Source organism: Cherax quadricarinatus, chromosome 2 (genome assembly GCF_038502225.1).
Source record: "Cherax quadricarinatus isolate ZL_2023a chromosome 2, ASM3850222v1, whole genome shotgun sequence".
Lineage (NCBI taxonomy): Eukaryota > Metazoa > Arthropoda > Malacostraca > Decapoda > Parastacidae > Cherax > Cherax quadricarinatus.
Window position 1 is genome coordinate 79,524,071 of NC_091293.1, and position 15,970 is coordinate 79,540,040.

The 15,970-nt window shown below is 42.4% G+C and overlaps 1 protein-coding gene across 1 annotated transcript in view; it reads right to left on the reverse strand.

Annotated features, from left to right (window-relative positions):
- The window catches only part of Mdh1 (malate dehydrogenase 1), a 98,358-nt gene that overhangs the window by 32,743 nt on the left and 49,645 nt on the right, over positions 1–15,970 (reverse strand). Inside the window, exon 5 of the mRNA XM_070089204.1 lies at positions 15,037–15,219. Coding sequence (XP_069945305.1) covers positions 15,037–15,219 — 183 coding nt within the window. The remainder of the gene's footprint in view (positions 1–15,036; positions 15,220–15,970) is intronic.

The following is a 15,970-nucleotide window of genomic DNA, read 5'->3' on the forward strand; positions in this document are numbered from 1 at the left end:
TCACAGAGGTGCCTGTGCTAACTTTCCTATGGTGTAGAAATATACCTAGTTGGATGAATCTTATTGTGGCGAGCTGGTCTAGTGGCTAACGCGACGGGCTGGAGTTTTGAGACTCTATGACCGCGGGTTCAATCCCGGCCGGGGGTATGGTTTATTTGCAATCGTGTCATTACGATTTCTTGAGTCATATTGTACAGTACAGTGGACCCCCGGTTAACGATATTTTTTCACTCCAGAAGTATGTTCAGGTGCCAGTACTGACCGAATTTGTTCCCAGGAATATTGTGAAGTAGATTAGTCCATTTCAGACCCCCAAACATACACATACAAACGCACTTACATAATTGGTCGCATTCGGAGGTGACCGTTATGCGGGGGTCCACTGTATATCTACCTATCTTTCAACATACCAGCCGTATCCCACCGAGGTGGGGTGGCCCAAAAGGAAAAACTAAAGTTTCTCCTTTTAAATTTAGTAATATATACAGGAGAAGGGGTTACTAGCCCCTTGCTCCCAGCATTTTAGTCGCCTCTTATGACACACATGGCTTACGGAGGAAGAATTCTGTTCCACTTCCTAATGGATATGTACAGTATACACCTACCATCCGACTTACGACCAAGCTTGATTCTGACCAACCGGTCGTAAGTCAAAATGGAAGCAAGTCGAACCTTTGAAAATTGCAGACATACTGGGAAATGCATAATGTCAAACTTTTCCTATATAAACTACCTACATAGTCCTGTAATGTAATGTACAATCATTATTTCATTCTTTTTACCATAATTTACTTCTATTGTTATATTTTAAATATTTATGTACTGTATATAATGTATACATGGTAGTGAACTGTATTGTAAATTTTACATCGCATACAGTATCATATGTTACTGTTGTCTTTATGTATTGTCGACACAGTGGAATGGGAGAATACCACTGGTAGTGTCATCCTGCCAGAATGTTGTATAACCTACACCCTAAGTAAAGAGAAACAACTCTGGAACGTGTAATACGTTAAGTAAAGAGAAAACTCTGGAACGTGTAATACGTATCTGGCTGGCTGGCTGGGTGGGTGGCCGGGTGGGTGGGTGGCCAGGTAGGTGGTTGGCTGACTGAATATGGCTCTCTCTCTCTCTCTCACAGGTACACGTAAGTGAAGTTATCACAGTATAAATTACCTAGGATAACCCAAAAAATCCAGACAAAGTGCTATACAGTGGATCTGTGCTCCAGTGCCCTAAATTAATAATAATAATAATAATTATTATTATTGCAATAATACATATGCACTAATATTAATAATAATATTATTAAACTATAATATAATAATCGTGTCCACTCATTACTTACCTTAAAATATCTGTAGTCTTAATGTAGAGTGAGAGGTGAGTAAACAAGATTAAATGAATAAGCGAATGAGAGTGTAGAAGGTTGGCGAGTTATGTAAACAAACGTTGTTGTTGTTGTTACCAGCCCGGACATGAATGGTTTCTGTTCACTCTGTCAAACCGACAAGAAAAACACCTCATATTTGTTAATTTACATGTTTATATGTTATGTAGCATGTTTATCATACAATTTTGAAAAAGAAATCATAGATGGATTAAGCAAAATGTCTATATTAACGTTTTATACACATTTAATGCGCCTCAGTGATTATTATTGTGTTATTATCATTATTAACCCTTTGAGGGTTTCGGACATACTAGTATGGCTTATGCGCAGGGGTTTTTGATGTACATGTACTAGTACGCATAAATTCTAGCGCCGTCAAATCTCGCGGGAAAAGGCTGCTAGGCCTAGGTGTGAGAGAATGGGTCTGTGTGGTCGGTGCACGCGGTAGAAAAAAAATCTGGGACCCAGTGGTGCATTGTGGAAACGCCATCTTAGTACACAATGTCCACCATGCCTCGCGGTAAGAAGTTCCTCACTCCTCGGCGAATTAGGACACTTGTTCTCCAGTGACAGTTCTAATACAGATGGAAGTGCCAGTGAAGATGAGTTTCAAGGTTTTGGCAAGGTTTTGACTGAAACTAATGACCATAATATCGGTAATAGTGAGGAAAACCCAGACAACCCTCAGCCTTCCACCTCTGGTGCTGGGTAGTCTTGTTCACGTTCAGTTGTACCAGAATCAAAGAGGAAACTCCTATTTTCCCAAATCTCACTCAGATGTGAGCATTTGTGATGATAGTGATAGTGATTATGAGCTACAAGCTCATGAAAACAGTTCCAGTAGTGATAGTGAAGTGGAATATTCCCCAGTGATGCGTCAGTATATACGATGATATATGCGCTCTGGTAGTGTGCCATGTGCTATTCCAAGGGGAAGGAGTACATCTCGGAGTACATCCCGTGGTTATACAACAGGAACAGAGAGTGAAAATGATGGTGATAGTGTTGCAATTGGGATGGAAAATGTGCATGGTGGTGGTAGTGGTGGTGATGGCCGTGAGGCACCAGCAGTGGGCCATGCTGCCACCCACGCCGCTGCCTCAGCTGATCTACAACGAAGGCCACCATCCCCCACCCACCCACCACACCAGCCTCCACAACTACAACCTCCACAACCACAACCACCTGTCATTGTCCAGTACCCACCAGCAGACCACACCTGGGATTGGCAGGAAGCTGTCAATTTTGTTCCAAATGCCCACCAGTTTGATGACAGCCAAAGTGGAATACGGCCATCTTGTACACTTGGGAACAATGCCACTGAACTGGAATGTTTTGAGTTATTCTTTGACGAACCCCTGATCAAAAGTATTGTCATGGAAAGCAACACATATGAGTACACCATGGCAAACACAATACTTTCACCAAAATCATGTCTATACCAGTGGAAGGAGGCAACTGTGGCTGAGATGTATCTTTTCTTTGCCACAATAATGCTTATGCCACATGTGTATAAGCACAAAGTGAAATCATACTGGTCAACAGACCGCCTGATTGCAACCCCAGGTTTCAGTGATGTAATGCCGGTGAATCGATTTGTGCTAATGTTACGTATGCTTCACTTCTCAGACAAAACCAGGCCTGACAGAAATGACAGGTTATATAAGATTAGGCATGTGTTTGTGTATCTGAAAGAGAAATTCAATATGTATTTTTATCCCTTCAGGAAGCTTGTAATTGACGAGTCTTTGATTCTGTTCAAAGGAAGACTCTCTCTCAAGCAGTACATACCAAGCAAGAGGAAATGCTTTGGTATAAAGTTGTTTGTGCTTTGTGATTGTTACAGTGGTCTGGTATTGGATATTATTGTGTACACTGGAAGTTATACATTGCAAAATACCAGGAAGTTATTGGGCATCTCTGGTGATGTGGTTAGAACAATGATAGAACCATACCTTGGTAAGGGGCATATACATGTATTATATATTGATAACTGGTACGCAAGCCCCTGACTCAGTGATTTTTTGCGAGTGAACATGACGTGTGTGTGTGGCACAGTGCGTGTAAATCGGAAACATATGCCCAGGTTTGACGCTGGCACTCACAGAGGTGAGGTGCAGGCGTTTGCTGCCAATGACATCATGGCATTTCGGTGGCATGGCAAATGAGATGTCACACTGTTGTCATCAGTTCACCCTAATGAAATGGCAGACACTGGCAGGCAGCATAGAGAGAGCAATGATCCCGTTCTAAAACCTGCAGCTGTGATTGATTACACCTTCAATATGCGTTCAGTGGACAAATGTGACATGCAGATTGGGTTTGCTGATTATGTTCGCAAGAGTTATAAGTGGTACATAAAACTCTTTTTCCATTTTCTGGACATTTCCATGCTCAATGCTTATAATATGTATAAGATGAGGACCAGAAACAAACCACAATACGGTGAATTCTGTTTGTCTGTCATCAGACAAATAGTATTCAAGTACCAAGGAAGAACACCTGCAATAGACCACCCACCAAATTATCAATAACTACCTTCTCGTCTGAAGCATGGTGATCACTTCCTGGTAAAACTGCCTGCTACTGCTTTCAAGAAAAAGGCTCAGAAGAGGTGTTACGTCTGTGCACATACAAGGAAACGCCCACAACAACGCAGAGACACTCGTTTTGTGTGAGGAGTGTAAAACACTACTATGCATGACACCATGTTTCAAAGACTTCCACAGGCTGCAGAACTTCTAGAAACATTCCCTGTGACTGTATATGTGTATATAAAATATAGAAAAATAGTAATAAACAGCATTTCATATCATTTGTTTGTGTAAATATTTTTTATAAACAAAACAATGACAACAGTGTTTATGCCCTTATTGTGTAGTATTGAAAAAGAAAAAACTTACAAAATACTGATCATATTGGTCTCACAGGCCATAAAAGTTACTTGGAAAAAGAAAAATTAAAAAATAATAGAAATTAGTACGTAAGAAAGTAAATAAAAGAATACCGGGAGACGGCAGTCGGTGATGCTGCCACATTGTCCCCCTTTTTCATCAACTTCACGCCTCCATATCTCTAAGTATTTTTCATAAGAAAAAATATTTTTTTTTTTTTTTTAATTTGGCCGACCCTGAGAACGAGTCTCTGAGAGGACCTGTCGACCCTCGAAGGGTTAATATGGTGTCTTCAAGACCAATTACACTCTTAATGAGTGGCTCTGAGACAGACAAGCAGACAGAAAGACAGACACAGGTCGACAGAAAGACACACAGGTAGACACACACACACACAGGTAGACAGAGAGACACAGGTAGACAGAGACACACACAGGTAGACACAGGTAGACAAAGACAAACACAGGTAGACAGACAGATAAACAGACACACAGAGATATACAGGCAGACAGATACAGACAGGTTTATGTGCAACAGTGAAAACAAATAGAGAGTTCAAGAGTAAGAGCCTTTCTTGCCACAATCTCCAGTGCAAGATTCAGACTTCATCTTAGGGGCCATGGTGAAATTTACTGTCAAGTTAGTACAGTTAATACAGGTTGAAGATTGAGACACTTATGCAGCATATGGGAATCTTTATTCAGGAAACGTTTCGCCACACAGTGGCTTCATCAGTCCAATACAAGTGTCTCAATCTTCAACTTGTCGGTTTTTCAAACCATTCATCACAACTGTCAGACACGGCAGCATCATGGGGTCTTGTTACAAAGAATTCTTCAACACTTGTTCAACCTTTGGACGAAGACCTACTTCGACTAGTGGATGGTACCACTATGACCCCGCCTCCATCTGCTTCACGTCACCTCACTACAGTATATAAGCCACGTCTACGGCCCTATGCTGTACATTCTACAAGATTGATGGACTGAACACATCGACTCCAGGTTGAGGGACTGATTACCTCATTCTCCTCCTCTCCTTACGCCTTCATCTTTGTATTGGACTGATGAAGCCACTGTGTGGCGAAACGTTTCCTGAATAAAGATTCCCATATGCTGCATAAGTGTCTCAATCTTCAACTTGTCGGTTTTTCAAACCATTCATCACACAGTTAATACAGTATGATGCTGCTGATAGGACAGGGTTACTCAAACTGATGCTGCCTGCATGACGCATTGCCGCCGCGAGTATTGTCAAATAATGTACAGTGGTGTGCATCAGCCGGCCCAGCCCAGCTGCACGGTCATAAGTCGAGTGGACGTATGTCAAGCAGGTCGTAAGTCGGATGGTAGGTGTATATGTACAGCATATATGTACATGTATGTATGTACAGTCCCTCCTCACTTAATGACCGCTCAGAATTACGACGGGCTCTCTGACCAACGTGCATACCTAAATAATGTAGTAGGTTGGTAGACAGCAACCACCCAGGGAAGTACTACCGTCCTGCCAGATGACTGTGAAACAGAAACCTGTAACTGTTTTGCATGATGGTAGGATTGCTGGTTTCTTTTTCTGTCTCATAAACACGCTAGATAACAGGGATATCTTGCTACTCCTACTAACACTTTGGTCACACTTCACAGACACGCACATGCATATATATATACATACATCTAGGTTTTTCTCCTTTTTCTAAATAGTTCTTGTTCTTCTTTATTTCTTCTATTGTCCATGGGGAAGTGGCAAAGAATCTTTCCTCCGTAAGCCATGCGTGTCGTATGAGGCGACTAAAATGCCAGGAGCAATGGGCTAGTAACCCCTTCTCCTGTAGACACTTACTAAAAAAGAGAAGAAGAAAAACTTTATAAAACTGGGATGCTTAAATGTGCGTGGATGTAGTGCGGATGACAAGAAACAGATGATTACTGATGTTATGAATGAAAAGAAGTTGGATGTCCTGGCCCTAAGCGAAACAAAGCTGAAGGGGGTAGTAGAGTTTCAGTGGGGGGAAATAAATGGGATTAAATCTGGAGTATCTGAGAGAGTTAGAGCAAAGGAAGGGGTAGCAGTAATGTTAAATGATCAGTTATGGAAGGAGAAAAGAGAATATGAATGTGTAAATTCAAGAATTATGTGGATTAAAGTAAAGGTTGGATGCGAGAAGTGGGTCATAATAAGCGTGTATGCACCTGGAGAAGAGAGGAATGCAGAGGAGAGAGAGAGATTTTGGGAGATGTTAAGTGAATGTATAGGAGCCTTTGAACCAAGTGAGAGAGTAATTGTGGTAGGGGACCTGAATGCTAAAGTAGGAGAAACTTTTAGAGAGGGTGTGGTAGGTAAGTTTGGGGTGCCAGGTGTAAATGATAATGGGAGCCCTTTGATTGAACTTTGTATAGAAAGGGGTTTAGTTATAGGTAATACATATTTTAAGAAAAAGAGGATAAATAAGTATACAAGATATGATGTAGGGCGAAATGACAGTTTGTTGGATTATGTATTGGTAGATAAAAGACTGTTGGGTAGACTTCAGGATGTACATGTTTATAGAGGGGCCACAGATATATCAGATCACTTTCTAGTTGTAGCTACACTGAGAGTAAAAGGTAGATGGGATACAAGGAGAATAGAAGCATCAGGGAAGAGAGAGGTGAAGGTTTATAAACTAAAAGAGGAGGCAGTTAGGGAAAGATATAAACAGCTATTGGAGGATAGATGGGCTAATGAGAGCATAGGCAATGGGGTCGAAGAGGTATGGGGTAGGTTTAAAAATGTAGTGTTAGAGTGTTCAGCAGAAGTTTGTGGTTACAGGAAAGTGGGTGCGGGAGGGAAGAGGAGCGATTGGTGGAATGATGATGTAAAGAGAGTAGTAAGGGAGAAAAAGTTAGCATATGAGAAGTTTTTACAAAGTAGAAGTGATGCAAGGAGGGAAGAGTATATGGAGAAAAAGAGAGAGGTTAAGAGAGTGGTGAAGCAATGTAAAAAGAGAGCAAATGAGAGAGTGGGTGAGATGTTATCAACAAATTTTGTTGAAAATAAGAAAAAGTTTTGGAGTGAGATTAACAAGTTAAGAAAGCCTAGAGAACAAATGGATTTGTCAGTTAAAAATAGGAGAGGAGAGTTATTAAATGGAGAGTTAGAGGTATTGGGAAGATGGAGGGAATATTTTGAGGAATTGTTAAATGTTGATGAAGATAGGGAAGCTGTGATTTCGTGTATAGGGCAAGGAGGAATAACATCTTGTAGGAGTGAGGAAGAGCCAGTTGTGAGTGTGGGGGAAGTTCGTGAGGCAGTAGGTAAAATGAAAGGGGGTAAGGCAGCCGGGATTGATGGGATAAAGATAGAAATGTTAAAAGCAGGTGGGGATATAGTTTTGGAGTGGTTGGTGCAATTATTTAATAAATGTATGGAAGAGGGTAAGGTACCTAGGGATTGGCAGAAAGCATGCATAGTTCCTTTGTATAAAGGCAAAGGGGATAAAAGAGAGTGCAAAAATTATAGGGGGATAAGTCTGCTGAGTATACCTGGTAAAGTGTATGGTAGAGTTATTATTGAAAGAATTAAGAGTAAGACGGAGAATAGGATAGCAGATGAACAAGGAGGCTTTAGGAAAGGTAGGGGGTGTGTGGACCAGGTGTTTACAGTGAAACATATAAGTGAACAGTATTTAGATAAGGCTAAAGAGGTCTTTGTGGCATTTATGGATTTGGAAAAGGCGTATGACAGGGTGGATAGGGGGGCAATGTGGCAGATGTTGCAAGTGTATGGTGTAGGAGGTAGGTTACTGAAAGCAGTGAAGAGTTTTTACGAGGATAGTGAGGCTCAAGTTAGAGTATGTAGGAAAGAGGGAAATTATTTCCCAGTAAAAGTAGGCCTTAGACAAGGATGTGTGATGTCACTGTGGTTGTTTAATATATTTATAGATGGGGTTGTAAGAGAAGTAAATGCGAGGGTCTTGACAAGAGGCGTGGAGTTAAAAGATAAAGAATCACACACAAAGTGGGAGTTGTCACAGCTGCTCTTTGCTGATGACACTGTGCTCTTGGGAGATTCTGAAGAGAAGTTGCAGAGATTGGTGGATGAATTTGGTAGGGTGTGCAAAAGAAGAAAATTAAAGGTGAATACAGGAAAGAGTAAGGTTATGAGGATAACAAAAAGATTAGGTGATGAAAGATTGAATATCAGATTGGAGGGAGAGAGTATGGAGGAGGTGAATGTATTCAGATATTTGGGAGTGGACGTGTCAGCGGATGGGTCTATGAAAGATGAGGTGAATCATAGAATTGATGAGGGAAAAAGAGTGAGTGGTGCACTTAGGAGTCTGTGGAGACAAAGAACTTTGTCCTTGGAGGCAAAGAGGGGAATGTATGAGAGTATAGTTTTACCAACGCTCTTATATGGGTGTGAAGCATGGGTGATGAATGCTGCAGCGAGGAGAAGGCTGGAGGCAGTGGAGATGTCATGTCTGAGGGCAATGTGTGGTGTGAATATAATGCAGAGAATTCGTAGTTTGGAAGTTAGGAGGTGGTGTGGGATTACCAAAACTGTTGTCCAGAGGGCTGAGGAAGGGTTGTTGAGGTGGTTCGGACATGTAGAGAGAATGGAGCGAAACAGAATGACTTCAAGAGTGTATCAGTCTGTAGTGGAAGGAAGGCGGGGTAGGGGTCGGCCTAGGAAAGGTTGGAGAGAGGGGGTAAAGGAGGTTTTGTGTGCGAGGGGCTTGGACTTCCAGCAGGTATGCATGAGCGTGTTTGATAGGAGTGAATGGAGACAAATGGTTTTTAATACTTGACGTGCTGTTGGAGTGTGAGCAAAGTAACATTTATGAAGGGGTTCAGGGAAACCGGCAGGCCGGACTTGAGTCCTGGAGATGGGAAGTACAGTGCCTGCACTCTGAAGGAGGGGTGTTAATGTTGCAGTTTAAAAACTGTAGTGTAAAGCACCCTTCTGGCAAGACAGTGATGGAGTGAATGATGGTGAAAGTTTTTCTTTTTCGGGCCACCCTGCCTTGGTGGGAATCGGCCAGTGTGATAATAATAAAAAAAATATTAGAACTAATTTCCTCTATTATGTTTATTACAATACAGTGGACCCTCAACCAACGAAGGCATCATCTAATGATAAAATAGACTAACGAAGTGTTTTAGTGTAAAAATTTTGGCCCAACCAACGATGAAAAACTTGACTATCATCATTCGTCCCTAACACATCTGTCTCAGCTCAGCTAGTGTACCATTGTTTACAAGCCAGGTTAGACGGTTTGCATGCATGCATTCGATACACAAATAACCCGCACATAGAAGAGAGGAGCTTACGACAACGTTTCAGTCCAACTTAGACCATTTACAAAGTCACAGTTTGTCTGACTGTAAATGGTCCAAGTCAGACCAAAACGTCGTCATAAGCTCCTCTCTTCTATGTGCGGGTTATTTGTGTATCATTCCAGTCACAGTATTGTGCCTTTTTTCGTTATACATTCGATGAATTTTCTATTATTCCATTGTTTTCAGTGCTTGTAACTGCTAAATAAGCCACCATGGGCCCAAGAAAGCTTCTAGTGCCAACCCTGTGGTAAAAATGGTGAGAAATACTATCGTACCATGGTCAGCTGCTACTGCTGTACCACGGTCAGCTGCTGCTGTACCACGGTCAGCTGCTGCTGCTGCCGTACCACGGTCAGCTGCTGCTGCTGCCGTACCACGGTCAGCTGCTGCTGCTGCCGTACCACGGTCAGCTGCTGCTGCTGCCGTACCACGGTCAGCTGCTGCTGCTGCCGTACCACGGTCAGCTGCTGCTGCTGCCGTACCACGGTCAGCTGCTGCTGCTGCCGTACCACGGTCAGCTGCTGCTGCTGCCGTACCACGGTCAGCTGCTGCTGCTGCCGTACCACGGTCAGCTGCTGCTGCTGCTGCTGTACCACGGTCAGCTGCTGCTGCTGCCGTATCACGGTCAGCTGCTGCTGCTGCCGTACCACGGTCAGCTGCTGCTGCTGCCGTACCACGGTCAGCTGCTGCTGCTGCCGTACCACGGTCAGCTGCTGCTGCTGTATCACGGTCAGCTAGTGCTGCTGTACCATGGTCAGCTGCTGCTGCTGTACCATGGTCAGCTGCTGCTGCTGTACCATGGTCAGCTGCTGCTGCTGTACCATGGTCAGCTGCTGCTGCTGTACCATGGTCAGCTGCTGCTGCTGCCGTACCACGGTCAGCTGCTGCTGCTGCCGTACCACGGTCAGCTGCTGCTGCTGCCGTACCACGGTCAGCTGCTGCTGCTGCCGTACCACGGTCAGCTGCTGCTGCTGTATCACGGTCAGCTAGTGCTGCTGTATCACGGTCAGCTGCTGCTGCTGTACCATGGTCAGCTGCTGCTGCTGTACCATGGTCAGCTGCTGCTGCTGTACCATGGTCAGCTGCTGCTGCTGTACCATGGTCAGCTGCTGCTGCTGTACCATGGTCAGCTGCTGCTGCTGTACCATGGTCAGCTGCTGCTGCTGTACCATGGTCAGATGCTGCTGCTGTACCATGGTCAGCTGCTGCTGCTGTACCACAGTCAGCTGCTGCTGCTGTACCATGGTCAGCTGCTGCTGCTGTACCACGGTCAGCGGCTGCTGCTGTACCACGGTCAGCGGCTGCTGCTGTACCATGGTCAGCGGCTGCTGCTGTACCACGGTCAGCGGCTGCTGCTGTACCACGGTCAGCGGATGCTGCTGTACCACGGTCAGCTGCTGCTGCTGTACCATGGTCAGCTGCTGCTGCACCACAGTCAGCTGCTGCACCACGGTCAGCTGCTGCTGCTGTACCAGAGTCAGCTGCTGATGCACCACTGTCAGCTGCTGCTGCACCACGGTCTGCTGCTGCTGCTGTACCACGGTCACCTGCTGCTGCTGCTGTACCATGGTCAGCTGCTGCTGTACCATGGTCATCTGCTGCTGTACCACGGTCACCAAGGCAGGGTGACCTAGAAAGAAAAATGAAAGTTTTTTTTAAATTTAGTAATGCATACAGGAGAAGCAATTACTTGCCTCTTGTTCCTGGCATGTTAATCGTCTCCTATGACACACATGGCTTATGGAGGAAGAATTCTGTTCCACTTCACCATGGAGAATATGTACAATAGAACCTTCATATCCACTCATTCGGTATCTGCGGTTTCAGTTATCCATGGTGCACTGTGGCCCAAAAATACCTCTTAATTTTAGATAATAATGGCCACAAAGCACAAAAGTAGAGAAGCTGGCAGTTCTTCAAAGCCTAAGAGAAGCCTTGAAGTGCTTCCCATCAATGGAAGTGATAACTCTCCACTTACTGTGCATAATTTATCAATTAAAATTTATAATAGTTATGTATAGGACTTACACATAGGGTTTGCTACTATCCGCAGTTTCGATATCCACAGCTGGTCCTCAGAACTTATCCCCAGCAGATACTGGGGCCCTACTGTATATATATATATATATATATACATATATATAGCAGCTTGGTAGACAGAAACCACCCAGGGCAGTACGTACTACTGCCTTGCCAATGAACAAGATGGAAACCTGTATTTTGTTTTATACGATGGTAGGAGTGCAGGTGTCTTTTCTGTCTCAAACTCACAAGATAAGTATATCTTGCTACTTTTACTTACACTTAAGTGATACTACACATGCATGTACACGTTTATGTATACACACTCATCTGAGTTTTCTTTGATGTTATCTTAATAGTTCATGTTATTATTACTTTTCCTTTCATATCCATGGGGAAGTGGAATAAGACTCTTTCCTCTGTAGGCCATGCATGTTGTAAATGTCAACTAAAATGCCAGGAGCAATGGGCTAGTAACCCCTTCTCCTGCACAGCTCACTAAAAATAAAAATAAAACTCTTTAAGCTGGGATGTTTGAATGTGTGTGGATGTGGTAAGGATGATAAGAAAGATGACTGTGGATGTTATGAATGAAAAGAAGCTGGATGTCCTGGCTCTAAGGAAAACAAAACTGAAGTGGGTAGGAGAATTTCAGTGGGGAGAAATAAATGGAATTAGGTCAGGGCTCTCTAATACAGTTAGAGGAAAGGATGGAGTAGCAATAATGTTGAAGGATCAGTTATGGCAGGAAAAGAAAGAATATGATTGTATAAATTCAAGGATTTTGTGGAGTAAAATAAAGGTGGGTCAGACATGAAAAGTGGGTCACAGTAAGTATTTATGCACCTGGAGAAAGAAGTGTAGAGAGAAAGTGAGAGATTTTCGGAGATATTGAGTGCTTAGGAAGTTTTAAACCAAGTAAGAAAGTAATTACTGTAGAGGACATGAATGCTAAAGTGGGAGAAATGGTTGTAGAGGGCATGGTAGGCAAGTTTTGGAGTGCAAGGGGGTAAATGATAATGGGGCCTTTAACTGAACTATGTACATAAAGAGGTTTACCTGGACAGGATTTCAAGGGTCAATGCCCCTGTGGCTCGGTCTGAGACCAGGTTTGATCAACCAGGCTGCTACTACTGGCTGCACACAAACTGACATACAAACTACAGCCCGGTTGGTCAGGTACTGACTTTAGGTGTCTGTCCAGTGCCTTCTTGAAGACAGCCAAGGGTCTATTGGTAATCTCCCATATGTATACTGGGAGGCAGTTGAACAGTCTTGGGCCCCTGACACTTATTGTGTTGTCTCAATGTACTCGTGGCGCCCCTGCTTTTCATCGGGGGAATGCTACCTCTCCTGTCGAGTCTTATATTATCGAGTGTATATTACCATGCATCTTTCTCGCCTGCATTCCAGGGAATACAGATCAAGGACCTTCAACGTTCCCAGTAATTTAGGTGCCTCACTGTACTTATGTGTGCCATGAAAGTTTTTATATGCTCTCCAGGTCTGTAATGTCTCCAGCCTTGAAGGGGACAGTTAGTGTACTGCAGTATTCCAGCCTAGAGAGAACAAGCGATTTGAAGAGGATCATCATGAGCTTGGCGTCCCTAGTTTTGAAGGTTCTCATTATCCATCCTATCATTTTCCTAGCAGATGAGGTAGATACATTGTTGTGATCTTTTAAGGTGAGATCCTCTAACATTATCACTCATAGGTCCTTCACAGTTCTTTTTTTGCTCTATTGTATGGTTAGAATTTGTCATATACGCTGACACATTTTTAATTTCATCAAGTTTTCCATATTTGAGTAGATGAAATTTCTCCTAGTTGAACTTCGTATTATTTTGAGTGGCCCATTTGAAGATTTGGTGGATGTCCGTTTGGAGTCTTGCTGTGTCTTCAATGGAGGTCACTGCCATGGCAATCTGGGTGTCATCTGCAAAGGAAGACACAGAGCTATGGCTTACATCTCTATGTCCGAAATGAGGATGAGGAATAGAATGGGAGCGAGTACTGTGCCTTGTAGAACAGAGCTTTCACCATGGATGCCTGGGACTTTATTCTGTTTACTATTACTCTGTGTTCTATTTGTCAGGAAGTTATAGATCCATCTATCAACTTTTCTGTTATTCCTTTATCACGCATTTTGTGTGCTATTACTCCATGGTCACACTTGTCGAAAACTTTTGCAAAGTCTGCGTATACTTCATCTGTACGTATTTTGTTTATCCTCAACAGCACCCAGGACCTTGTCATAGTGGTCCAGTAGCTGGTAATAATATATATTTTAAGGAAAAGAGGATAAATCAGTACAGTAGGGCCCCGCTTTACGGCGTTTCATCTTATGGTGTTCCGTTAATATAGACATTTCAAATTATGACCAAAACTTGCTGTACGGCTCCCCCTATCTGACTCTCTAATATGGTCACCGCACGCCACCCAGTTTGTTCACATTCTCCATGAGCACCTCTCTCCTTTATGTCCGGAAACATTCCAAAATTTCAAGTGTTTTAAAGTTAGTGTGTGTTTTATATGTACTCTGATAATTATACTTATGTGTACCTGTACCTTAAACTTATACACTGTGCTGGCATGCAGGTACACATTAAAATCACTAAGAGTGTCTCTCTAATCTTGACAACATAGTAATAATACTAATGCAGCCTTTCCTCACTTAATGACAGAGTTCCATTCCTAAGACCACATTGGTCAACGAATTAGTTTCTCAGTGAGGAGCATAATATAATGGTAGTGGGTTTGTGTCATCTTTGATATTCTTTTAATGTCACTTTTGCACCATTTATAACATTTCTAGTATATTTTTAAATGTTTATACAGCACTGTACTGTACATTGTAATATACAGAATAGAGAAAATCAGCTCTAACATACATTATTTAGGTATGCAATTTGGTCAGAGCCCATTGCAAGTCTGAATTGTCGGTAAACGAGTACGTCGCTCAGGGAGGAGAGACTGTACATAATAATAATCACTCTTGGGCACATTAAATGTTTTATTTTATGTTAATATAGACATTTTCATTAATCCAGTTATTAAATTTTCTTCAAAATTATGTAAGAAACATGTTACATAGCATATAAACATGATACAGACACCCACAGTACAATAAATATCACAAATGTAAGATATGGTAGCCAGGCGGAGGAAAAAAATGATGTTTTCTCTGGTTCAGCATCAGAGAAAATGTGTATCAATCCACCTTTGACCCAGTGACTCATAATAACTCTTAACTGCTGAAGTAACCTATCACCTATTCCATACATTTGCAATATCTGCCACTTTACTTCCCTATCCACCCACAAAAGTAAAAATTCCTTACCTTTATCTAAATGTTATTCACATTATCATTAGTATAATTATTACAAGAAACATCACTCACTGTAATAAATTCGCCTTTGAGAAAAGCATCATCTTTTATGGCATCGTATACGGACACAGTCTGTCCGTTGACAATGGCAGAGGCATGGCGGACGTCTGGGAACTGCGTGGAGGAGTGGTTGCCCCAGATGATGACGTTCTTAACATCAGTCACTGGAATGCCCAGCTTGGCAGAAATCTGGGCCTGTTAAGAGAGGATGGAATTCATCTGAAAGGTTGAACATATTTTGAGATCTAACATTTTCATAATATTCAGAATTTAGGCCGAATTAAAACAGAATAACAGAAAAATTGACTAAAGGCAGCTGAATTTGATTATTATAATTACAGTAAACGTAAAAGAGTGGGATTTAATGGACTTCAGAAACAGGACAAAATTTGCTAAGTTGACTGATTCAAAAACAGTCAGTTGCGTCATTAATGGTATGAAATACCATCAAATTAATGAGCAAGATACATGTGCAACACTTGGGTATCTTTACTAACAAAACATTTCACTTGCACAACAGGTCTTGTCACCCAATACAGAGGTGATTACAACACTGAAGACAATAGAAGAATGAAGATGTTTCGAGGCGATCAGCCTGTCACCCTTGATTAATGGTGGTCAGGCCCATAGCTGAAAACAGAACCATAAAGCTAAACCATATATACTCATAAATGATAACTCATACTCATAACTCATACTGATAACTTTCAAACTTTCACATAGGGTTTGCAGCCCTTTTCCAAGTTCGGTTAGGTTATGTTACAATGCAAAAACTATAAATATAAGATAAAGGTTGACAGAAGTGTCTGCTGTGCGAAGAGAGGGAAGCCACTGCACACAGCTCATGTAACTGTCATATTTCAACTGTTCAAGACTCCACCAACAGTCACCCATTTGACTTGTTACAACAGTGCCATGTTGTCTGTGATTAAGATGGGCTGATATA